Source organism: Schistocerca americana, chromosome 8, assembly GCF_021461395.2.
Source record: "Schistocerca americana isolate TAMUIC-IGC-003095 chromosome 8, iqSchAmer2.1, whole genome shotgun sequence".
Classification (NCBI taxonomy): domain Eukaryota; kingdom Metazoa; phylum Arthropoda; class Insecta; order Orthoptera; family Acrididae; genus Schistocerca; species Schistocerca americana.
Genome location: NC_060126.1, coordinates 506,908,231 through 506,935,491, shown reverse-complemented (window position 1 = coordinate 506,935,491; position 27,261 = coordinate 506,908,231). Strand labels below are relative to the sequence as shown.

At 41.9% G+C, this 27,261-nt stretch overlaps 2 protein-coding genes across 6 annotated transcripts in view; one reads left to right on the top strand and one right to left on the bottom strand.

The window, feature by feature from the left end:
* Positions 1-27,261, top strand: part of LOC124544869 (trichoplein keratin filament-binding protein) — a 754,849-nt gene that overhangs the window by 449,351 nt on the left and 278,237 nt on the right. The window contains exon 1 of one of the 3 annotated variants that reach the window (XM_047123584.1): positions 11,197-11,442. The exons of the other annotated variants lie outside the window; for them this stretch is intronic. The gene's annotated coding sequence lies outside the window, so the exon portion shown is untranslated. Of the gene's footprint in view, positions 1-11,196; positions 11,443-27,261 lie in introns of those variants that run through there. 3 annotated transcript variants of the gene reach the window in all.
* Positions 1-27,261, bottom strand: part of LOC124544872 (peptidoglycan-recognition protein LB-like) — a 53,490-nt gene that overhangs the window by 13,027 nt on the left and 13,202 nt on the right. Inside the window, exon 1 of one of the 3 annotated variants that reach the window (XM_047123589.1) lies at positions 10,997-11,210. The exons of 1 other annotated variant lie outside the window; for it this stretch is intronic. In XM_047123589.1, the coding sequence (XP_046979545.1) occupies positions 10,997-11,039 (43 nt within the window). In that variant the 5' untranslated portion in view covers positions 11,040-11,210. Of the gene's footprint in view, positions 1-1,183; positions 1,330-10,996; positions 11,211-27,261 lie in introns of those variants that run through there. One more of the 3 variants, XM_047123588.1, reaches the window with a different exon arrangement.

Genomic DNA, 27,261 nt, shown 5'->3' with positions numbered 1-27,261 from the left:
AAAAAAATTAAATTGGTGACGCATTTACAGCAACTAGTGTATCTGTAGATAATGTTGAAATTCCGAAGGTAGCCGAAATAATATACGAGGACCGAAAGATTGCCTGTAACTTGTACACAAGCCACACTGTTTCCCGTGTTGTTCATTCTGCATTGGCCGCGCGGTCTCGGGCGACTTGCCACGGTCCTTGCGGCTCCCCCGTCGGAGGTTCGAGTCCTCCCGCGGTCGTGGGCTTGTGTGTTGTACATAGCGTAAGTTAGTGTAAGTTAGATTATGTAGTGTATAGTCTTAGGTACCGATGACCTCAGCAGTTTGGTCCCATAAGACCTTACCACAAATTTCCAATTCTGTACACTGACAAGCAGGAAAAGAACCCGTAGAGAAAAAAGTAATTAAAGTTCAGGGAGAAGAAATAAGACTTCGAGTTTTAACTATTACACTTAAATCTGTCAGAGACGACAAAGGACTCGAAAGAGCAGTTAAACGGAATGGGTAGTGTCGTGAAAAGATGTTAAAAGATGAATAACTACAAAAGTAATACAATGTAGTCCTGTTAAATCAGGTGACGCTGAGATAGTTAAATTACGAAATAGATTACCGAAGTAGCAGAAAAGTTTTACTCGTTGTATAGCAAAATTAGTGAACATTTCAAGGTAAAGACGCATTAAGTGCAAACGCAAGCAACAAAAACGTGTCTGAAAAAGATGAACTGAAGGACTGTTTCTAGAATGTCGTGTGGTTAGAAAGTGAAACTTGAACGATAAACAGTTCAAACAAGAAGAGAATAGAAGCTTTTGAAATATCACTCCACACGAGAATGCTGACGATTGGATGGGTAGATCGGATAACTAATGAGCTGGTACTGAATCGACTTGAGGAGAAAGTACATTTGTGGCACTACTTGACTAGAACAAGCGATTGATAGGACACAACCTGACACATCAAAGAATCTTCAATTTGTCAATGGGGGGAAGTGTGGGGAGAGCCTAAAAATTGTAATAGGTAGAACATGCCTTCACTACAGTAAGCAAGCTTCAAATGGACGAAGGTTGCAGTTATGCTAAGATGAAGTGGGCTGCACAGGATAGACTACCGTCGAGAGCTGTATCAAACGATGTTTCGAACTGAAGAAAAACAACAACTACATCAGCAACAGCCATTATTAAGCATGGTATTTACTTACGGGCGATGTCGGTGAGTTGAAGCGCCGTTGCCAGAAGCAAAGACAACAGGGGCGACATGTCGAACGGCCGGTGGTGTCCGGTAGTGCGCGGGAGTCCAACGAGTACTGACCAACTTCCGCTGCGGAGGCCACGCTTAAAACAACCGCTGCGCCCGCCTGCTTCTGCCGCCGCTGCGCTCTCGTAGCTGGTATGACGTCATTTGCCCGTCCGCACAGCATTTTATCGTCCTATCATCCGGTATGTTAGCCGATAGCGCTGGACGGACGTACATTTTCCTGGATCTGTCTGTCTCTCCCCATGCTCTGCGATTCCATGCTTTCTTCGCTGTTATTTTTGAAGACTACAGGTACTTCATCGTAGGCTAATACATCACCTGTCTTACGAATTCGTTCGAGGGATAAATCTCTCCAAGTGCGCTTTGCTAAAAATCTCTATCTTCCAATACGTTGCTGTGTGACAGTTATTAATGAATGTGACAAATACCAATTTGCACCGTAGTACGGATTCCACTTCACTATGTAGGTCCCATTATTGCTCCGTGGATCAATCAGTTCAAAAGCCAGATTGAGCTGAACAGCCTGATTTCACAGTAACATCACAAGTTTTGGCATGTATTGATGGCACACTGCGAAGCTACAAAGGAAAGATACCCGCAGTGTACACTAAACACCAGATGTGAGTTGAAAGATGCGACACTACTATCGAACTGACATCAAAAGTAAAAATATAACCCTAACTCAGTAACTAGCATTAACTATACGGGGCGATCACAGAATTTCCGTTCCAAGGCTGCACAGTCCACAGTCGGTATATGCCAATCAGGTAAAATCTCCTTGAACACTGAGGCAGTTTTCCCACTGACGCACCAGGCTGAAGGTACTGGTTTTGCAAAATCCCGTGACCTGTTGCGCGAAGAAGCCCGGAATTCCCTGCTGCAAAGGCTCGTCCTCCAGCGAGGGATCGAGACTTTAGGGCGGGTCTGATTTACGACATTTGCGATGTGGGGACTCGCGTTATTAGGGAGCAGCAACACCATTTTGTCGCAGATTTCCCAGACGTTTCAGCTTAATTGCGCGCCGTAATATCTCCATTGTTGCGCAACACCGTGATAGACACACCTGGTTCCTTGAAATCAATAACCAATAGGCATCCGTAAGAACAGGGTGAACATCACCTTTCCCTCAGATGCCTGGTTCTTAAACTTCTTGGGACGAGGGGACGATGGATGTCACCACTGCATCGTTTACGCTTTCAGACTCTCGTTCCTGTAAAGCACGAAGCTGGCAACCAGATCAACCGGCGTCTTATGTCGAATAGCAGTCAGCAGAGAACTTGGTGCACCATTCCACAATGGTGGTTTTCAACAGATACACTGCCCCATACGCATTCGTCTTCTTCCGATGGATATCTACAAGCTTGTCCTTCGGCAGCCAAGAAAAGAATTACATTATCCTGTTCGGAAGCATTTAGTAATAACGTCGCCATAGTTTACGTTTCCGCATTTACCAAGCGCTCGTCGAAAAGATACGAATGCCACACTAATCTCTTTCCCTACATGTGCTCTTCTACCCGCATCAGAGTGGCGCTACGTTGCATATACGCTGCAGCAACGCCCTCAAACAGAAACTCTGTGATCGCCTCTTATATGTGAAAATATTTGACAGATATTACGAGTTTATGAATTCAACTTTAATACATTTGTCCTAAGCAGAGTGAAGCTGAATTTCCACAGCATATGCAAAATATACACTATGTGATCAAAAGTATCCGGACACCGCCGAAAACATACGTTTTTCATATTAGGTGCATTGTCCTGCCACCTACTGCCAGGTACTCTGTATCAGCGACTTCAGTAGTCATTGGACATCGTGAGAGAGCAGAACGAGGCGCTCCGCGGAACTCACGGACTTCGAACGTGGTCAGGTGATTGGGTGTCACTTGCGGCATGCCGGCCGATGTGGCCGAGCGGTTCTAGGCGCTTCAATCCTTAACCGCGCTGCTGCTACGGTCGCAAGTTCGAATCCTGCCTCGGGCATGGATGTGTGTGTTAGTTAGGTTTAAGCAGTTTTAAGTTCTAGGGGACTGATGGACTCAGATGTTAAATCCCATAGTGCTTAGAGCCATTTGAACCATTTTTGAACTTGGGTCATATGTCTGTACGCGAGCTTTGCACACTCCTAAACATTCCTTGGTCCACTGTTTCCGATGTGTTTATGAAACGTGTGAAAGGACACGTACAGCACAAAAGCGTACAGGGCGACCTCGTCTGTTGACAGACAGACAGCCGACAGTTCAAGTGTTCAAATGTGTCTGAAATCTTGTGGGACTTAACTGCTAAGGTCATGAGTCTCTAAGCTTACACCTTATTTAACCTAAATTATGCTAAGGACAAACACCCACACACCCATGCCCGAGAGAGAACTCGAACCTCCGCCGGGATCAGCCGCACAGTCCATGAAGCAGCGCCCTAGACCGCTCGGCTAATCCCGCGCGGCGCCGACAGTTCAAGAGAGTCGCAATGTGTAATAGGCAGTCATCTATCCAGACCATTACAATGGAATTCCAAGCAAGTACTATGACAGTTAGGTGGGAGGTGAGAAAAGTTGGATTTCATGGTCGAGCGGATGCCCCACATCACGCCGGTAAATGCCAAAGGACGCCTCGCTTGGTGTAAGAAGCGTCAACATTGGACGATTGAACAGTGGAAAAACGTTGTGTGGAGGGACGAATCGCGGCACACAATGTGGCGATCCGATGGCAGGGTATGGCGAATGCCCGGTGAGCGTCCTTTGCCAGCATGTGTAGTGCCAACAGTAAAATTCAGAGGCGGTGGTGTTGTGGTGTGGACGTGTTTTTCATGACTGGGGTTTGCACCCCTTGTTGTTTTGCGTGCCATAATCACAGCACAGGCCTACATTGATGTTTTAAGCACCTTCTTGCTTTCCACTGTTGAAGAGCAATTCGGGGATTGCGATTGCATCTTTCAACACGATCGAGCAGCTGTTCATAATGCACGGCCTGTGGCGGAGTGGTTATTAAACAATAACATCCCTGTAATGGACTGGCCTGCACAGAGTCTTGACCTGAATCTTATAGAACACTTTGGGATGTTTCGGAACGCCGACTTCGTGCCAGGCCTCACCGACGGACATTGATACCTCTCCTTGAAGAATGGGCTGCCATTCCCCAAGAAATCTTCTAGCACCTGATTAAAGTATTCCTGCGAGAGTGGAAGCTGTCATGAAGGCCTAGTCTGGGCCAACACCATATTGAATTCCAGCATCACGTTGTCAGTCATTCTCAGCCAGGTGTCCGGATACTTTTGATCATATAGCCCATGTACCTCCTTCCTGTTGCTTTTGAATATATTACATGCTTTACAGCCGAAATTATTGGTTTCTTCAAAAAATACGTGTGAAACACGAACTTGATAAAAATGTAACGTGCACTACCCGCATTTCAGTGCTACTCACAATTGAAGAATAAATAGATTAGTGCATCATTTATAATTTACGTCAGAATACGCTCTTAATATCTTTCGAATACATTTAACGAGTTTTCTCTTGCCACTGTGTTTTGCCTGCTGTAGTTCACAACACACCGATAATATTCTCATCTCTACATTTGTTTTATAATATACGCAATAGACACTGATGAGCCAAAATACTTTAACCACTTGCCTAATAACTTGTTTGTCCGTCATTGGAACGAAATGCGAGTGTTATTCGAGAAGTAAGGAACGATCGGTCGCGGAGTGGAAACCACAGTGAAAATCCGAAGAAGTTTTGCACAGATGTGTTGGGCAGTGTCTCTAGTACGTCCGTTACGTCGTTCTTTTTAGTTCTGAGCACACAGGGAGCACATAAAGGTACCTATAACAATATTGTCTCCCTCAAAGTACGAGGGCCTGGTGAGAAATCTTGCCTGAAGCTATGCAGCCAACATTAAATAACTGTCGTGTGCTTTCTTCTACAAGACAATTCTCAGCCGCATTCTGCAGGGGCAATGAATATGCTCCTACATCGTTTTCAATTGGAAATGATTGATTACCCACAATACAGCCCGTAATTGTCTCCCTCTGAGTTTCATCTCTGCTCACAAGAACCCTGGCTATAAGACAACATTTTGGCACAGGCAACGATCTGTAGGCCAGCGTAGAGAATTTGCGAAAAGCGCTGGCGGCTGCCTTCTATAACGAGGGTATTGGAAAGTTTGTACAACGCTACGACAAACGTCTAAGTCGGATCGGCGACTATGGAGATAAGTAGCTGGAAGTTGTAGCTAACTGTTGCAAATAAAACAGTTTTGATTTTCACTGTGGTTTCCATTTCGCGACCTATCGTTCCTTACTTTCCGAATAACCCTCGTACATCACTGATTCTGCATATCAGACATCCGGCAGTTTGTTGGTAGCTTTGTGGAGGTATGTGGCATTAGATGCCTCCTACGCAGAGGTCGTGTAATTCACGTAAATAACGGGCCGCTGATTTGCGTACGCGGTGATAGCGCCCGACAGCGACCCAGATGGGTCGCCGCGACATCAATGTGAGTTTACTATAATGCTCCTCAAAGCACAGTAGCACGGTTCTGCCTCCGTGACACAGACAGTTATACTGCTGAAAGATGTCATCGCCGTGGGCGACGGTCGAATCCTTATGGTCCTATACCCATTGCAATCGTAATTGACGATGTCGTTGGGTCAACATGTGAACACGTGGGGGTGGTCTACTGCGGAGCTCTATGCTCAACAATTTGCGATGAACTGTCTGCTCCGCAACACTTGGGCGTGCACCAGCAGAGATGCCACAGATCACCATCCATCCTAATTTACAGAGCAGGCAAGCCCCCAAACGCCACATTGTGTAGAGAGTCCTGGACGTCCTCCTGTTTAGCACCTAGTTGTAGTTTCACTGTCCTTCTACCTCTTTCCGTAGACACTTAAGACAGCAAGTAGCACGTGAACATTCGACCAGCTTAGCCGTTTTCGAGGTACACATTCACAAGCTCTGCGTAATAATAATCTACCGTTTATCAAAGTCGCACGTCATTATATTTCCGCATTTGCGGCCCATATCTTCGCTAGGGTGGTCCCCCTTCTGTGCCTGCTCCGCTTACTGAACTTTTGCTATCGCTTCACGTGCCCGTAACGCCATCAGGCGGCATCCAAAGTCGCGGTGGAAAGTGATCATAATGTTTTGGCTTATCGGTGTATATCTTTGCTTTTTAGCGTCTACTTTACGACTGGAGTAATTGCCAATTTAATTGTTTTGCGTTTTATGCACTGAATACACTCAAAAGTAATTAATAGTTGCCGCCCGGGGTTGTAGGCGCTTCAGTCTGGAACCGCGCGACCGCTACGGTCGCAGGTTCGAATCTTGCCTCGCGCATGAATGTGTGTGAGGTCATTAGGTTAGTTAGGTTTAAGCAGTTCTAAGTTCTAAGGGAGTGATGACCTCAGATGTTAAGTCCCTTAGTGCTCAGAGCCATTCGAACCACCTCTGCTTACCTTTTTGCACTTCCTGTCGATCTCATTTTTGAGACGTTTGTATTCCTTTACGCCTGCTTCATTTACTGCATTTTTATATTTTCTCCTTTCATCAATTAAATTCAATATCTTTTCTTTTACCCAAGGATTTCTACTAGCCCTCGTCGTTTTACCTACTTCATCCTCTGCTGCCTTCACTATTTCACCTCTCAAGGCTACCCATTCTTCTTCTACTGTATCTCTTGCCCCTGTTCTTGTCAATCGTTCCATAATGCTCTCTCTCAAACCCTTTACAGCCTCTGGTTCTTTCTGTTTATCCAGGTCCTATCTCCTTAAATTCCTATCTTTTTGCAGTTTCTTCCGTTTTAGTCTACAGTTCATAACTAATAAATTTTGATTAGAGTCCACATCAGCCCCTGGAAATGTCTAACAATTTAAAACCTGGTTCCTAAATTTCTGTCTTGCCGTTATATAATCTATCTGAAATATTCCAGTGTCTCCAGGCGTCTTCCACGTATACAATTTTCTCTCACTATTCTTAAAACAAGTGTTAGATACGATTAAGTTATGCTCTGTACAAAATTCTGCCAGGCGGCTTCCTCTTTCATTACTTACCCCCAGTCCATATTCCCCTAGAACTACTTAAACCTAACTAACCCAAGGACTTCACACACATCCATGCCCGAGGCAGGATTCGAACCTGCGACCGTAGCAGTCGCACGGTTACGGACTGAAGCGCCTAGAACCGCTTGGCCACCAAGGCAGGCAAGCAGGGGTGGCTAGAGGACAAATGTAAGGATGTACAAACATGTATCATTAGGGGTAAGATAGATATTGCCTACAGGAAAATTAAAGAGACCTTTGGAGAAGAGAGAGCCAATTCTATGAACATCAATAGCTCAGGTGGAAAACTAGTCCAAAGCAGAAACGTGGAAGGGGTATATAGAGGGTTTATACGAGGGCAGTGCACTAGAGAGCAATATTATGGAGATGGAAAAGGACGTAGATGAAGATGAAATGTGAGATATGATACTGTGTGAAGAGTCAGACACAGCACTGAAAGACCTAAGTCGAAATGAGCCCGGGAGTAGACATAATTCCATTAGAACTACTGACAGCCTTGGGAGAGCCAGCCCTGACGAAACTCTACCACTTGGTGAGCAAGATGTATGAGGCAGGGGAAATACGCTCAAACAAGATGAATATAACAATTCCAATTCCAAAGAAAGCAGGTGTTAACAGGTGTGAAAGTTACCGAACGATCAGCTTAATAGGTTACGGCTGCAAAACACTAACACGAATTCTTTAGAGACGAATAGAAAAACTGCTAGAAGCCGACCTCGGGGAAGATCCGTTTGGATTCCGTAGAAATGTTTCAACACGTGGGCAATACTGACCCTACGACTTACCTTAGAAGATAGGTTAAGGAAAGGTAAACCCAACTTTCTAGCATTTGTAGCCCTAAAAGTTTTTGACGGTGTTGACTGTAATACTCTCTTTCAAATTCTGAAGGTAGCAGGGGTAAAATACAGGGAGCGGAAGTTTATTTACAATTTGTACAGAAAGCAGATGGAAGTTACAGAGTCGAGGGGCATGAAAGGAAATCTGTGGTTGGGAGGGGAGTGAGACAGTGTTGTAGCCTATCCCCACTGTTATTCAATCTGTATATTGAGCAAAAAGTAAAGGAAACAAAAGAAAAATTTGGAGTGGGAATTAAAATGCCTGGAGAAGAAATAAAAACTTTCAAGTTTGCCGATGACATTGTAATTCTGTCAGAGACAGGAAAGGACCTGGAAGAGCAGCTGAACGGAATGTACAATGTCTTGAAAGGAAGATATAAGATGAACATCAACAAAAGCAAAAAGCACAACGAGGATAGTGGAATGTAGTCGAATTACATCGGGTGATGTTGAGGGAATTAGATTAGAAAAGGACACTTAAAGCAGTAAAAGAGTTTTGCTATTTGGGGAGCAAAATAACTGATGATGGTCGAAGTAGAGAGGATATAAAATGCAGACTGGTTATGGCAAGGAAAGCGTTTCTGAAGAAGAGAAATTTGTTAACGCCGATTGTAGATTTGTCAGGAAGTCGTTTCTGAAAGTAGTTGTATGGAGTGCATCAATGTATGGAAGTGAAACATGGATAATAACTAGTTAAGACAAGAAGAAAATGGAAGCTTTCGAAATGTGGTGCTACAGAAGAATGCTGAAGATTAGATGGGTAGATCATGTAACTAATGAGGAGGTATTGAATCGAATTGGAGAGAAGAGAAATTTGTGGCCCAGCTTGACTAGATGATTACCGGTTTATTATTGGGGGGAAGCGTGGAGGGTAAAAATCGTAGAGGGAGACCAAGAGATGAATACACTAAGCAGATTCAGAAGGATGTAGGTTGCAGTAGTTATTCGGAGATGAAGAGGCTTGCACAGGACAGAGTAGCATGGAGAGCTGCATCAAACCAGCCTCTGGATGAAGACCACAACAAATATGGCCCAAGACAAGAAGAAAAGTGTAGTAAATATGGACTCTAGTACAATAGACGGGTTTTATAGTAGCGAAGATGAGCAAGTGCTCATAACTCTTAAGGTATAAACTTTAGAGCCCATGTTTACTAGAAGCTTTTTCCTTGTTTTAGTCCTTGCTACCACCTCTGATAGTCATGAACCCTACAATGTTGGCAACAGCAGTGCCGGAACATGTATACTAGTGTCAGAGGTATCAGAAGAGTTTTCACTCGTCGGTTTCCGAACCAGGATCTCTTTCGTGAAATTGATACGTTTACCCTTGTCCATCAATCCAGAAAGTGTGTGACATCATCACGGAATAATTCTGTTTTAAGTCATTGCATAGTTTTCGATGGAGCACATGTAGAATGTAGGAAAAGTGAATTTTGCAACTGGCATGACAGAGGCTTTAGATGAGCATAGAAAAGTCGCTGATCGTTTCTTTTATCTTACAAAGGCACTGTGTATGTTACAACAGTCTCTGCAAAAGCTGAGAAAATGATAGAAACGATAAAGCAGCTGAGGTCGTTACTAATTAGTAGCGAGAGAAAGTATATTGGTATTACGGACTTACACGCACTGTAGTTTTGTACATAGCGTAAATTTAAATTTCGTCTTTCTTTCTGTTCCATGCAAAGTGACCCTAAGCCGAGTTCGTCATCGGAAAATGAGCGTAGATGACCGAAAGTCAGGTTTTCACTAATGAAAGAAATTTCATGAAATTATCACTGCTGGCGCTTCATTTCCTTGTCATACAGCAGTGTATCCCGTTCTTATAAGCTAGAAAGGTGTGTCCTCCGTGAAAGTTGAAAGTTGCTGTAAAATCTACAGAACCACCCACAATGTGTCCGTGTGAAACACACACACGCGCACACACACACACATATATATATTATGGTGGCCAGTGCCATATTTCAGGTTTAAAAATTATCTAGCGAGGCGGTGAAAGCAGATTTTATATTCAAAATTGAAGTTTTGTACTACGGTACGTGGAAACGTCAGTTTTCGGAAGAAACGCTGGAAATAGATGGCGCATACATCTACAATGATTCTTTCTGTTCCATGCAAAGTGACCCTAAGCCGAGTTCGTCATCGGAAAATGAGCGTAGATGACCGAAAGTCAGGTTTTCACTAATGAAAGAAATTTCATGAAATTATCACTGCTGGCGCTTCATTTCCTTGTCATACAGCAGTGTATCCCGTTCTTATAAGCTAGAAAGGTGTGTCCTCCGTGAAAGTTGCTGTAAAATCTACAGAACATTGTGGGTGGTTCTGTAGATTTTACAGCAACTTTCACGGAGGACACACCTTTCTAGCTTATAAGAACGGGATACACTGCTGTATATATATATATATATATATATATATATATATATATATATATATATTATGGTGGCCAGTGCCATATTTCAGGTTTAAAAATTATCTAGCGAGGCGGTGAAAGCAGATTTTATATTCAAAATTGAAGTTTTGTACTACGGTACGTGGAAACGTCAGTTTTCGGAAGAAACGCTGGAAATAGATGGCGCATACATCTACAATGATTTAAATTGAGTTGAGGTATTAGCTGTTTTCCATTGTTTATCGATTAAAAGTTTTTTATATTGTTGCTCAAAGATGTACCAGGCGAATAATAATTCGTGGTATTAATGTACTACAGCCATCTGGTAAACGTTTTCGTCGAAACTAGTAATGAAAAGAGACTATAAAATAATCTAAACGTTTCACGAGTCGTGGCGGCTGTTTGCCAAGTTGTCGCACAGCCTCTGAAGCCGTAAGCGTACCACCAATCGCACGCGACCGCGCCCGCCGTCGCTACTCACTCGGGTGCACGGCGGCCGCGAGCAGGAACTGCACCACCAGCATTGCTGCCCGCCTGTCGCTCTGGACTTTCCTCCTGCTGGCCGCCCCTCGTGCCGACAGCTCAGACCGGCTCACCTTGCCCTGCCGCCTCTTTTTAAACTGTGCGCCGCCTGCGAGCGCCGGATTACTTAAACCGCCGCGCCGGACGAGCGTTGTTAACGTGTTGCTGCGCCGTTTGTGACGTCACTGTGCCCTGTGCCGGCAGCGGCACTTCCAGTGGTGGGGCGGCGAGGATCGGGGAAAGACGGTTTGGCCAAGCACAGCACAGGACAGCCCAGCTCTGCCGAACGACCAGGGGTTTCGCACGTGCGGCGGCCGCGGGGGAAACCACGTGCCAAGGCCGGCTGAGAGGTGACGGGACCGGAGAGGGGTCGCCGTCCACGGGGATTTTACGAGAGCCACTCGCGTAAGCAGCACGTGTCCACATTCATTTTAAAATAAATTTATCCAGTGTGGGGAGCTCAGGAAATTATGTAGGCCCATTAAAAACTGTCGAGAGATACCGCAACTAGCATCAAACATTTAATTACCTTGTTACCGTTAACAATTTTCGCCATTCTTCCTCAGTTTCTGCTTCGCCGACTCTTGTATTGCAGCTAACAATGAATGCAATCCTATTCGGATTTTGTAACTGAACGTTTTGTTACTGTTTGCACTGTACGTGTTACACCTGATGCTATTAGACATCTGCAGTGCTATACAAAGAAATAAGCAACAGTTGAAAGATTTGTTGCAAAAAAAGCTATTTCCAGTTTTCCGACTTTTGGTAAACCGAAAAAGCTTTTAAAAAACAGAACTCTTAGATGTGTAAAATTTTTCTTTCTCTTTTTCCGTAACGGTTAAGCCAGTATTTACTCTTTCATGTTTCACGGCACGAGTCTCACATTTTTTATTTTGTTTGTGGACATTTCGCCAGTCATCCTTCCACGTGTCTCATTGTTGGAACTACCACTTTCTTCGTCACAAAACAGGTATTTTGTCTGCTGTTAGAAAGATTTCATAAAAAATGCCTGCGTCAGTCATTTTGTCTGATAACTTCAACTCAAATACAGCATTAATTGTACTAATACAAACTGGATTTCATTCTTCACATTCGCCCCTCTGCTAACGTCTGGCTAATCTGATTGCTCTATCTGCGTGTAGTCCATCTTGAGTTCGTCTTTCGCACGGTTTATTAAAACAATTTAGTACGCAACTTTTTGATGATTTGTGAGCTGACCAAAAAAATTGGTGCATATGCACAATCGTGACCTGTCACTAGGTGTAATAATTTATCGTCCCCACTTAACGCTTTGTGCCTCCAATTTCTAATTGAATTGAATTTCGTGTAAGTTCTCTAGGTTTCTAAACTTTCCGCCTTTCACGTACGAGAATGCGACTGCTGCTTTCACCATCTTCGCTAGAAGTAGTTTCTTTCACATCAGAAGTCTCAAACTAAGCACTAGCTCCAGAGCTTAATAATCTTTCCTTTTCCAAATCAATCATTATTCGTTCAGCAATGTACAGTGAGGAAACAACAACAATATGCTAAATAGAATCAAAAAATTATACACGACTGACAAGCACTCCGCTGCTGTATTAAGTTCCATTTAATTTAACTTCGACCGCAACAAAAAGGAGCTTCCTTTTTGATGCAACAAACTAACCAACCACTGTGATAAGAGGGGTTGGCAGATATCCGGTCCTGTGTGGCCAAATTATACAAGTTCGGACTGTCTGACTTTTTTGAGGCTTTTTACGATGAAGTAGATACCTCACAACTGAGGCCTGTTCCACGTTAATACCGTTATTTGCGAGTAATAAGCAGGATTAATGACATGTACCATAAGGACATTCACAGAGTGATTCTGTGGTGACACAAACTTTCAGGAATGATGGAGAAGGATAACGTGTCAATTTGAGGGGAGGAAGCTGGCTACGGAAACGACCGAGTCGAAAGTTATAAGCGAAAAATCATTCTGCATTTTCATTGTACCTAACCGGCGCTGTAAAGGTTTGCTTCTTGAACGTAATTAAAAGCAAGTCTCATCGCATTGATGGGCGGCAGGCTTTTGTAATACACCGCTGTAAAATGTTATCATAAAACAAACTGCTAATTGAATTCGTCGGAATAAAAAACCCACGTTGACATAAAAGCGAAGCGACCGTTTCCTAATAACTGCGAATATTAAGGGGATGCCGCTTGTTAAGTCAATAATGTAAACTGAAGGCGGTAACCTATAATAATAATTATTTTTTTATTGTATTAAATAACTAGAAATGAAACCGATTGGTACGATACGGTGAAAACATTAACACTACAAAGTACGAATTTAATTAGCGGTTTCTTTTAAGATAATCTTTTGACTACCAGTGAGCCGACGTAGCTGCTAGAAAGAGCGCCCCATCGCTCCTAGCTAAAACATTCAGTAAATGGACAGTACTTATAACAACTTGGCGAAATTCTTTGTGCTTTAATTGGCAGCTCTGCAACAGTCACGAAACGCAACAGCCAATGAGATACTTTTGTCTTGTGAAATTAAGATGAAAAAGTGTAACTTACACTGAATTTGAATTTCCAGACTTCATCAGTTGAACGAACAACGAAGTAGTCATAACGTGTAGACCATTAAACGTTAATTTGAGTTGTATTTGGCCTACTTTGCCTGTGCTAGGAATTACGTCGTCATGTCGTGCGTGTCAAAATTGTTAAGATGGATAAGTGTATCGTGAAATACAAAAGGACTTTGATAACCGTGATGGTGATATCGAATCGACAGCGTGTAGCAGTAAAAGTGATCTATCTCCGGCAGCGTGTGACGATGAATTCTGTTACTATGGTAATTCCACAACAGATGATAGTGGTACTGAAAGTAAAAACATATACATGAATTCAGTATGACGAAAAACGACGTCAGAGTTTGTTTCTTGTGTAGGTCTGTGCGTGAAAACATGAGATTGTCTCTAAAAGCTGTCACTGCGAACAAACATTTCTGTAATGCGTTCGTTAAGTGCGACTTTAAGAATTGGTCCATTGCCCTAAAACGATTCAGATCTCATGCAAAAAGTAATTTGCATATGTATTCAGTTACTACAAATAGTTCTATGAAAAAAGGAGTAATTATTCTGTCATCAGTTAGTCATTCTAAAACATAAGAAATGCAGGCCGCTACTGTTTCTTACTTCAGTATTCTTGTTGGTTTGCCAAGGATTCACCTTGTCTGTTCATGGTGATGAGTCTTCTGATTTTGTCAAATCTTCTGAAATCACGTTCCGAGGATGTGCCCGTAATGAAACTCTGGCTTAATCAGACTAGTTAACAATTGGATGTCTCATGACATAATTAATATTATAACATTGATAAGCAAGTCTCTTCGGAGAATTTTGATTCAACAAATAAAAGAATATGATTTATATGCATAATGTTGGACGAGACATGCGATGTATCAGTTAGAGAGCAGATGTCTGTCTGTTTTCATTCTACTGACCAGAATTTTGCTTTTTATGAGTTGTTTCATGATTTTTATGAGCGCCTATTAACTGTGATAGATACCGTGTTTAAATCTGCGAAGGATGTATTATTAAGATATTCTATTTCTATGAACAATTGTAGGCAACCCTATGACGACGCAACAAACGTTGCCGGTTGTTTGCAAGAATTACAGTCACGGATAAAAGAAACTAAGCCCGCGGCTATTTACATCAGTCGTAGCGTCCAATATTTCTACGGAATCCAAACTGATCTTCCCCGAGGTCGGCTTCTACCAGTTTTTCCATTCGCCTGTAAAGAATTCGCGTTAGTGTTTTGCAGCTGTGACTTATTGAACTGATAGTTCGGTAATTTTCACATCTGTCAACACCTGCTTTCTTTGGGATTGGAATTATTATATTCTTCTTGAAGTCTGACGGTATTTCGCCTGTCTCATACATCTTGCTCACCAGATTGTAATTCATGAGATATTCAAGAAAAGTGGGGATTTCTATTTTTTGACACAGTGGATCAAACAATAAGTAGCTTTAAAAGCAGGTTTCCGCCCGAAATTGCCACGCCTTCTCAAAATAGGCAAAGAAGATAGTAGTTACGTTACATCTTTCCAAAGTGACGACTTCGAGTATGCTAGACTGAGTTTTCATAGAGATATTTTGTTGGATGTGGTAAAATAACAATGTTACACTAGACAACTTTTAAACCGTAGTGAAATACTTGAGTACGCAAGAGGATGACAAGTGTGTAGCTCTGAAGAACATAATACCAGAATATGTAAAATTATTGCGACTTCTTTTAACGATATCTGTATCCACGTGTACTGCAGAACGTTCGTTTCCTGCACTTAAAGGTAGAAAACTTACACCAGAGCCGCCATGAACCAAGACCGGTTAAATCGTGTAGCATTGTTGAACATACATTCCGATCTCGCAAGGGAACTGAACCTTTAATCAACGAATTCATCAGAAAAACAACTGCCAGGGGTGGCACGTTCCAGTCTCACCCTGCTTAGATGAGTGGTCATCTATTTTAAGTTACTTTTGTGCCATTTACACTTACTATAATTATATAGAGGGTAATTATGAGTTAAAGTGTAACCTGATGAGCATACGCCAAGATTTTCAAAAGTCGACGCCTATGATGGTAGTACGGACTAAAACAAGAAAAAAAATCTAGTAAGCATGACCTCTGAAACGGACACTTCAAAAGCTGTGAGCACTTGTTCAGCAGAAGAGACATATTTCACAGTAGCGAAGATGAACTTGTGCACACATCTCTTAATGTATACATTTTAGAGACCATGTTTATTGCACTTTTTTTCTTGTTTTGGTTCATACTAACACTTTTGACAGTTACGTACCCACAATATTAGCAACAGCTGTATACCGGTACATGCATTCCGCTGTCAGAGGTATCACAGTGATTTTCGCTTATAAATTTCGACTGGGATGTATCCAAACCAGGGCCCCTTACCTAAAGTTCATACATTTATCCTTATCCATAATCCCCAAAGTTTTATAACATCGCCATGGAATCAACCTGTATATATAGTAGCCGATGCTATTCTCATGTGTGTGTGCGCAACTTTATAGGCCGAAAGAGCTTAAGTACATCGCAAGCGCGCTACGCGCAGAGAGAGCGAGGCAGAAGAGTGTCCCACCGCGTCTCGCTCGCGCGTCTCTCCTACTCGTGTTGAAAGACGCAAATGCGAGGAAGGGAAGGTTAGAAAGAAGACTGAGCACTTAGTTGCTAGCATAACTGCCAAATTGTAAGGCTGCTTAATGTGAAGCTATGTGAAAATTATCGTGGAGCCAGTGGTACAAATTGTGTTGGCAGGTTGTGTGGTCGGGTGCTTAAACACAGGATAGTGGGGATGCTGATGGACGTTGAAGAGCAAATTATTTTTCCCGCATGGGGAGATCTTGTAGCGACAACACTTTTATTCGTAAGACAATTAATGACGGGAAAGGAGAGAGACTAGAAAGGAATCTGAGAAGCCATTTAGTGTTTGCGGGTCTGGACAAGGTGTATAACGTGTAGTGCCGCTGAAGAAACTATTTGAAGTCCCTAGGAGGAGTGTACTTGACGTAAGTTAGACATATATGCAAACTATTTAAGTTTGCATATTGTGTAGTCAATGTGGGTAGCAAAATTTCGTCACAGCCTTTCAAAATTACAAAAAGATTAAAGCGGGGGTTTCTTGTCTCCTGCATTGTTTAAAATATGTATGCAGATAGCTTTAGACTTCTGGAGGGAAAGGTAGTGTGCAGGGATGGGCATTTAGATGATAAAGTACCAGTGTATGTGTACCTTGTTCGTCGCAGGTGATGAGGTGATGGTGGCGGCTAGTGAAGAGGATGATATTTGCTTTATGCTAAGAAAATTATTAGAATAATAAGATAAATGGGGATAGAAAGTAAACTTTCAAAAGATTGAATATCAATGCACCGGAGAAAATGTAGGAAACATAATAGTAGATGGACAGCACGTCAAAGCATGTATGACATATAAATATTTTGACAGCATCAGATCGCAAGATAGGATAAGTAATTGAGGAATACAGCAACGAGTAGCACAGAGGAAAACAGCAAGCGAGAAGTTTAACCCCTTTTACGTTCTTCTAAGATAAGTTGGAAAGTAAAGAAGATGCTCTGTACAACAACTTAACGGATACGACTGCTAGCAGTAGGGTTGCCGAGTGACCGGCCATGTATATGCGAGTCCGGCCTTCGTTAGGCTTTTCAGCGGTGAAGTAGATAACGTACAACTAAGGTCCGTTCCAAGCTAATGATACAAGCGCGAGGAAGAAGTATGAGGAGGACTAAGGTATATACCATAAGGATTTAAAGGTATATCAGTTACTGAAACTGGCAGAATATTGCTCTGCAATTCTAAGGCACAATGCCAATGCCGAAAGAACCGTCGAAAGGGTGTTCTCTTTCATAAACCCGCAGTCAACTAAGAAATTGCTAACCGACATGGTCACAGAGATAATGATGATGATGATGTGTAATTCAAAATTATCCTGTCAATAGTTCCGTGAAACGACTTCCAGGAAAAACGAATGGGTTCAAAGAAGAAATATTAATACTTAACTACAGGTTATTGTTATTTCTGTACAAGTGTAACTGAAGTAACCAGAGTTACTGCACAAGTGTTCTTTTCCGTTCTAATGCAGTAGGTAACTGTTTAATTTCTTTAATGAAGAACTTTTAATTATTTTGACATAAGATTATCTTAGGAAGAAAAGTAAGCACTTCATGTTACTTGCTCCCATAACTGTCAAATTATAATGTTCTTTGCTGATTATTTTTTAGTTTAAACACTTTTTTTTTTCATCTCTCAAAAATCTGTAACTGATTATTAGTAAACTATTGAGAATACCCAGCTGACTTCGAATCTCTTTGTAATAGGTAGCCGTGCTTTTAGGACAAAATATTACTACTGAAATAAACAACAGTTACGTTTACAATACTGGCGATGTTCTCGGTGTCATATCGCACGGTTACGACCTTTGTGTGCAAATACTGATGTAGTCAAGACCTCGCATTTTGAAGAAGGAAAGCAAAAAATAAGATTGAGACGCTGTTTTCTTACTTTAAATGCCATACCAATAATCAGAAGAGACTGAAAAAAATGTGTAATGCCGACTTACATATGCTGTAGAATCAAGCGAGTATTCGTTTTGTGAACTGAAACGCCGTTTTCTTCCTGCAATGTATGTGTAATTGTGTGCCAGCCAGGCTTCGCCTTTTGCATTAAGCTATCTTCGGCGGATTTAATCTAGAATAATACAGTTTCGTTTTGTATGTGATACTTATATATTAGAAAACAGTTGACCCCATACTTTTTAAATGACTAAATCCTCACCTAACAATCATTCATTTGTGCGACTAAAATCTGCATTCCCTTTTACATAACCGTAGATTAAAGGTCGCAGTTATAAAACATCTACATATTTTCACGTCGCGCTCATTTTTGTTTTACAGTTTCAATAATCCGTTAGCTAAGTGCTGTGAAACACTACTATATATCTGGTAAGAACTGCTGATTTTCTTAAAACAACTGTAAGCGATTGCCCTTGCCACACTGACTGTTTACTGGTGTCTCATTACTTATCTGTGTATATGTGTGTTGCCCGCTTTTCCCTCTTGCAAGCTTAGTAAAAGTCTTTAAATGTTTATTCTGATTTATGTGCATATTTTCCGTAGAAGCTAGCTTGCGATTGTGTTCTCTGAGATTTTGTGCAAATCAGGAGTGATTTGTCCCATATTTCCAGACTCTCATGCGTTCTTTGTATCACATCTCGCCCGTTGTACCTGCTAGCTCCCGGTACTTAATGTAACATATGATACATTTTAATGTCTTACTTGTTGGAATCTAAGAAACTGAACGATTCCCTTAATTCTTGGTGGTTATGGAAATCTTCATGAACGATGCCCATCTGTTATGGAATATTCAGTACCAGGTCTAATTCAATATAGATATAATTCAGGGTCGCCATTAAATGATAGTCGTCGATATATATATTGTTGGTTTGCATAATAATTGACTGATCAATTGATTTAATTCAGAATAATCGAGTGAACTGAGCCAGAGGTGCAATTAGTGGCAGAATCTCAAGATTAATTAAAAGTATCTGCAGCCCCACGTGCTTCTCCTGGCTCGACAATAAATAATTTACATTTAACAAGCAGAGGACAAACCTCTGTCATCAAAGGATAGTACACATTCAAATACTAGTATTTGTGCATGGGGGACGCTAAAAGTAGACGACTCAAAGCTTAAACCTGTCATTAATCAGACAATCAAACGGTTCCCGAGTTGTGCACTCTATAAACTGAATCTTTAATAACAAAAATAAAGGAGTGCCCCCGTATACATTTGCGCAGGGGAAAATGCCATAGGATGTATCCTATAAAAAGGAAATCAGGATGTATGGGATTGATCATTGGCAGTAACGCCGAAATCCGGTTGAAATTGGACTGAACATCTGTTGTATTCAAACATTTGGAAAAATACGGCACATTTACACAAAACCATTATGGTTGCTGGTGCCTCCTTTAAGTAAGCACGCAAGTGCAACAATTAAGCAAACTCCTTGCCTCATGGGCTAGTAAACCATTAGTTACCTATTAACATAGGAATAATTTATGCTCAGAAATCATACGCGCAATTTGCATCCACGCCAGTACCACATGGAAAAAGGAAGAGCAGCTAGAACGATTACAACGTGCACCACGAACACACATAGTCGGCAAAGGCTTACGCATCAATGATTAAGCAGGAAATTCACAGCTCGAACTGAATGGTAATTGCGATTCGAAATGCAATTCAGATCGGAAATAGTGATTCAATAATGCACAGAAATACCGAGTCACTTAAAGCGGACAGAAAGAACCATGTGGCCGAACAAGTTCTGATGTAGAACAAACCACGAGCATTCCACAGTTCCGAAGTGTTTAACCTACAACAAATTGCAATGGCAAAATAATCACGACCTCAAGCATACTGTTGGCCACATCAAGTGGCATAACCATACAAGGCACCCGGACAGGGAAATAAAAAAAAAACCGACGATACGAATAGTCATAAATGCACATAAATGTAGTTTAAACATTTAAACCCCCACCAGTGAAGAAAAAGAACTGAAAAGCGTCGAGCTGAAGTCTCATTCGTTTTTCAAGCACGTGGCACAAGTTACACAAAGCCAGACCAAAATAAAATATTAACATTCCGAAAAATTGGTTAATCTGGAAGGTATTACCCACACAGTAAATTGCTGCGAAATAATTGCAAGACGAACAGTTTCCGAGAACTTACGACTTTCTAACCATCGACAAACTTGTGGGATAGAACAAACAAAGGAACACGTACTAAACGAATAGAAAATACAAAATAGAGATGAAACTAACGAAAACACGAATTCCAGCTGAGACCAAGCGTGGCTCGTAAACCACGCTCCCACATTCCTCAGTTTCGGTTGAACAAAGTTGTTGTTGTTATTGTTGTTGTTGTTGTTGTGGTCTTCAGTCCTGAGACTGGTTTGATGCAGCTCTCCATGCTACTCTATCCTGTGCAAGCTTCTTCATCTCCCAGTACCTACTGCAGTCTACATCCTTCTGAATCTGCTTAGTGTATTCATCTCTTGGCCTCCCTCTATGATTTTTACCCTCCACGCTGCCCTCCAATACTAAATTGGTGATCCCTCGATGTCTCAGAACATGTCCTAACAACCGATCCCTTCTTCTAGTCAAGTTGTGCCACAAACTTCTCTTCTCCCCAATCATATTCAATACCTCCTCATTAGTTATGTGATCTACCCATCTAATCTTCAGCATTCTTCTGTAACACCACATTTCGAAAGCTTCTATTCTCTTCTTGTCCATGTTTCACTTCCATACATGGCTACACTCCATACAAATACTTTCAGAAACGACTTCCTGACACTTAAATCAATACTCGATGTTAACAAATTTCTCTTCTTCAGAAACGCTTTCCTTGCCATTGCCAGTCTACATTTTATATCCTCTCTACTTCGACCATCATCAGTTATTTTGCTCCCCAAATAGCAAAACTCCTTTACTAATTTAAGTGTCTCATTTCCTAATCTAATTCCCTCAGCATCACCCGACTTAATTCGACTACATTCCATTATCCTCGTTCTGCTTTTGTTGATGTTCATCTCGTATCCTCCCTTCAAGACACTGTCCATTCCGTTCAGCTGCTCTTCCAAGTCCTTTACTGTCTCTGACAGAATTACAATGTCATCGGCGAACCTCAAAGTTTTTATTTCTTCTCCATGAATTTTAATACCTACTCCGAATTTTTCTTTTGTTTCCTTCACTGCTTGCTCAATATACAGATTGAATAGCATCTGGGAGAGACTGCAACCCTGTCTCACTCCCTTCCCAACCACTGCTTCCCTTTCATGCCCCTCGATTCTTATAACTGCTATCTGGCTTCTGTACAAATTGTAAATAGCCTTTCGCTCCCTGTATTTTACCCCTGCCACCTTCAGAATTTGAAAGATAGTATTCCAGTCAACATTGTCAAAAGCTTTCTCTAAGTCTACAAATGCTAGAAACGTAGGTTTCCCCTTTCCTTAATCTAGCTTCTAAGATAAGTCGTAGGGTCAGTAGTGCCTCACGTGTTCCAACATTTCGACGGAATCCAAACTGATCTTCCGCGAGGTCAGCTTCAACCAGTTTTTCCATTCGTCTGTAGAGAATTCGCCTTAGTATTTTGCATCCGTGACTTATTAAACTGATTGTTCGATAATTTTCACATCTGTCAACACCTGCTTTATTTGGGATTGGAATTATTATATTCTTCTTGTAGTCTGAGGGTATTTCGCCTGTCTCATACATCTTGCTCACCAGATGGTAGAATTTTGTCAGGTCTGGCTCTCCCAAGGCCGTCAGTAGTTCTAATGGAATGTTGTCTACTCCCGGGGCCTTGTTTCGACACAGGCCTTTCAATGCTCTGTGAAACTCTTCACGCAGTAACGTATCTCCCATTTCATCTTCATCCTCTGCCATTTCCATAATATTGTCCTCAAGTACATTGCCCTTGTATAGGCCCTCTATATACTCCCTCCACCTTTCTGCTTTCCCTTCTTTGCTTAGAACTGGGTTTCCATCTGAGCTCTTGATATTCATACAAGTGGTTCTCTGTTCTCCAATGGTCTCTTTAATTTTCCTGTAGGCAGTGTCTATCTTACCCCTAGTGAGATAACTCTCTACATCTTTGCATTTGTTCTCTACCCATCCCTGCTTAGCCATTTTGCACTTCCTATCAATCTTCTTTTTGAGACGTTTGTATTCCTTTTTGCCTGCTTCATTTACTGCATTTTTATATTTTCTCCTTTCATAAATTGAATTCAGTATTTGTTCTGTTACCCAAGGATTTCTACTAGCCCTCGTCTTTTTACCTACTGCGTCCTCTGCTGCCTTCACTACTTCATCTCTCAAAGCTACCCATTCTTCCTCTACAGTATTTCTTTCCCCTATTCCTGTCAATTGTTCCCTTATGCTCTCCCTGAAACTCTGTACAACCTCTGGTTCTTTCAGTTTATCCAGGTCCCATCTTCTTAAATTCCCACACTTTTGCAGTTTCTTCAGTTGTAATCTACAGTTCATAACCAATAGAGTCCACATCTGCCCCTGGAAATGTCTTACAATTTAAACCTGGTTCCTAAAACTCTGTCTTATCATTATGTAATCTATCTGAAACCTGTCAGTATCTCCAGGCTTCTTCCATGTATACAACCTTCTTTCATGATTCTTAAACCAAGTATTAGCTATGATTAAGTTATGCTCTGTGCAAAATTCTGCCAGGCGGCTTCCTCTTTCATTTTTCAGCCCCATCCATATTCACCTACTACGTTTCCTTCTCTCCCTTTTCCTACTACCGAATTCCAGTCACCCATGACTATTAAATTTTCGTCTCCCTTCACTATCTGAATAATTTCTTTTATTTCATCATACATTTCTTCAATTATTTCGTCATCTGCAGAGCTAGTTGACATGTAAACTTGTACTACTGTAGTAGGCGTGGGCTTCGTGTCTATCTTGGCCGCAATAATGCGTTCACTATGCTGTTTGTAGTAGCTTACCCGCACTCCTATTTTTTTTTATTCATTATTAAACCGACTCCTGCATTACCCCTATTTGATTTTGTGTTTATAATCCTGTAGTCACCTGACCAGAAGTCTTGTTCCTCCTGCCACCGAACTTCACTAATTCCCACTATATCTAACTTCAACCTATCCATTTGCCTTTTTAAATTTTCTAACCTACGTGCCCGATTAAGGGATCTGACATTCCACGCCCCGATCCGTAGAACGCCAGTTTTCTTTCTTCTGATAACGACGTCTTCTTGAGTAGTCCCCGCCTGGAGATCCGAATAGGGGACTATTTTACCTCCGGAATATTTTACCCAAGAGGACGCCATCATCATTTAATCATACAGTAAAGCTGCATGCCCCCGGGAAAAATTACGGCCGTAGTTTCCCCTTGCTTTCAGCCGTTCGCAGTACCAGACCAGCAAGGCCGTTTTGGTTAATGTTACAAGGCCAGATCAGTCAATCATCCAGACTGTTGCCCCTGCAACTACTGAAAAGGCTGCTGCCGCTCTTCAGGAACCACTGCGTTGTGGTTGCAACTACGGTACGGCTATCTGTATCGCTGAGGCACGCAAGCCTTCCTTTCCACCAACGGCAAGGTCCATGGTTCATTGGGGGGGGGGGGGGGGGCTGAACAAAGTAATTACCTATAAAATCGAACAATAACAAAAACACTACCAGTCCCTATACCGAATAAAATATTCCGCATAATTCTTACGATCTGAAGCTATGAAAGAAATGGATTGAGACTTCATCTAGACTGAAACTTACACGATCTCAGTCATTATATCTTCCACGAGCAACCTCACTCACCAAATTTCCAGAAACCAGAGGAAAGCGCACTAGCAAAATCTGTGTCCACGTAGGTAGCGGGAGTTGTCAGAACGAAACATTATCATTAAATATAGGAAGATCAACAAAAACTGTATAAAAGTAAAATGTTAAGATCTAAACGCTTTGTGCACCCTGCCAACTTGAGCACGATAGCGCTTCGACCAGAGGGGGCCAAACCTCCTTGCCTCACTCTTAGCCTACACAGCAGCTGGCTTAACTGCCACAGCAGCAGACCAGAAGTTTACCCACCACCAAACACACTGAAAACCCGATACCCACACACATCATTCACTCTGTCATTCAAAGAGTGGAGGAATGAGAAAGGAGGATAGGAGTACAACATTAAAACAAATCAAGTGTGAGGAAGGTAGAGGAAACACAGGTACTTCATAAATCGATATATATGCGTGTAAAACAGATAGATAACAAACATAATTTCAGAAAATGTGTGGTGTTGTGGCAAATAAGGACTAATTCATCAGCTGAATCTTCTTCCCAGCATGATTTATGATATTCACCGAGAACTAATAAGTGAGAAGACTCTAAAATTAGCGTTTTTGATCTAAACATCTACATCTACATCCATACTCCGCAAGCCACCTGACGGTGTGTGGCGGAGGGTACCCTGAGTACCTCTATCGGTTCTCCCCATCTATTCCAGTCTCGTATTGTTCGTGGAAAGAAGGATTGTCGGTATGCTTCTGTGTGGGCTCTAATCTCTCTGATTTTATCCTCATGGTCTCTTCGCGAGATATACGTAGGAGGGAGCAATATACTGCTTGACTCTTCGGTGAAGGTATGTTCTCGAAACTTCAACAAAAGCCCGTACTGAGCTGCTGAGCGTCTCTCCTGCAGAGTCTTCCACTGGAGTTTATCTATCATCTCCATAACGCTTTCGCGATTACTAAATGATCCTGTAACGAAGCGCGCTGCTCTCCGTTGGATCTTCTCTATCTCTTCTATCAACCCTATCTGGTACGGATCCCACACTGATGACCAGTATTCAAGCAGTGGGCGAACAAGCGTACTGTAACCTATTTGCTTTGTTTTCGGATTGCATTTCCTTGGGATTCTTCCAATGAATCTCAGTCTGGCATCTGCTTTACCGACGTTCACCTGTATATGATCATTCCATTTTAAATCACTCCTAATGCGTACTGCCAGATAATTTATGGAGTTAACTGCTTCCAGTTGCTGACCTGCTATTTTGTAGCTAAATGATAAGGGATCTTTCTTTCTCTGTATTCGCAGCACATTACACTTGTCTACATTGAGATTGAATTGCCATTCCCTGCACCATGCGTCAATTCGCTGCAGATCCTCCTGTTACTTAGTTATTCGTGTACTCACGTTCGTTGGACGGCATCTAGCTGATTCTATACACAGAAAAACAAAACTTTCCCACTTTGTAGAACGAGGAGCAGGAAATGTGCAGCACACTTCAACGGAGGCCAAGAAGCCTAGGAATGTACAAAGTCTTAGGAAGAAGAAAGTGCTGCTGCTAGGTAGGTAGTAGCAATGGGCGAGGTGTAGGTAGGCCCTCAGTTACAGGAATGTTTAGGGGCAGCGTACCAGGCCACCAGTATCTTCAAGCCAAATGCAGGGCTAAGTCATGTGATAGAGGACCTAGGGTCTTTATGTAAGGACTTTACAAATGAAGATCATGTAGTGATAGTGGGTGGGGCGGGAAACAGTTTGGACAGGGGTGGGGCGTATGACATAGGCGGTGACCTGGACAAGATAGCTTCCCTAACTCATGGCATCAACGTACACTTTGTTGAGCTGTTCCGGCGTCATGATCGACCACACCTTGATGGAGCTGTGAGGCGAATCAATGTGGGGTTAGGAATGGCTCTAAGGACAACCAACTTTGCTAAAGTTTCTCTGGTGCCCGTCGGACTATCAACAGATGGGGTTTCACTAGGCATGGCCTACACCGAAACAAGACTGGGAAGGGAAGATTAGTACAGCTGATTCATGAAAGTACAGGGGGTGGATCTCGCGCCACACATGGTGAAATACCTGTTGTCAAAGGTAGGAAAAGTAGGTCTTTTTTAGGATAAATCCAGACAACAGGTTCCCCTGCCTAAAGAGTATTTCCAGTAGTTTAAAAACAGTTACTCACAAAACAGATTTTAACACTTCAAATATCACATATACCAGATGTCACAAAGAAAAACAAACCATTGGAATGAGTAACACGGGGCATTTCACAGACTTAACAGTCCTCCATCAAAACATGCAATAAATAAAAAAATACAACTATTAGAAGTTGAGCTCCAATCTTTCAACTGCACAGTAGTTTGTACTATTGAGCACTGGTGTAGAGACACAGAAATCCAACATGTAGTATTATCACTGTATGAAAAGGCAAACTCTTAGTGCAGAACTACTTCAAGGGGTGGAGGATCATGCATTTATATCAGAAAAGGAACACAGTTCAAATCAAGACCTGACCTCAGTACAGTAAGTGAAGATAAACACTTTGAAATATCAGCTATTGAATTAACAGGGCTTGATATCATCAAGAAATTAATCATTTTGTGTGTGTATAGATCTCCCAGTAGTAGTGTGGACACATTTTTCAATAAATTAACATAAGTTCTAGATAAAGTCTCAAGTACAAAGGTCAACATAAATCTTTTATTAAATAATAAAATTGCAGCCAAATAGCCATATACAGTTACTTTGCTTAACATTTACATTTTTGCATATTCATTTATCGATTTCACTCTTTTACTGTACAGTTCTGTGTGATATCGTTCACAGGCTTCGTTACACAGTTCACATACACAGGTTGTGGCTGGGTCGTGATAAATTTTCTTTTTGCAAATTAGATGATGAAAGCCGTGAATAGAAAATCTAGTTACGGCATGTCGCAGTTCGGAGTTTGGTGCTGTCCATGAGCGGTTCGTCATTGCTTCGGTGCCATAGAACTCCGGCCATACTTTTTCTCATTTGTCCTCTATGATCTTCAGTTGATTTCTGGAAGTCCTGGTGTGTGGCATCATATATCGAAGTTTGATCTTCAATTAGGAATGTCTCTCTCGCTAACAGGTACACTAGTCTAGATCTTGTTGTCTTTGAGAGACCTATTGCTGTTTTAAGATAAGTCGATTTTACCTTTTCTAGTGTTTCTAGATTTTTTTCTGTCAGGTGGTCCCATAGGCAAGGACTGGCAAGATTTTTGCCTTGAATAATTTCATGGCCGTTTCTAGATTGAGTAGGCGGATGTTTTTGATGTCCTGTATTGCTATTATTGCTTGGGCTGCACGTTCTGTGTTTTGTGAAGCACTTGG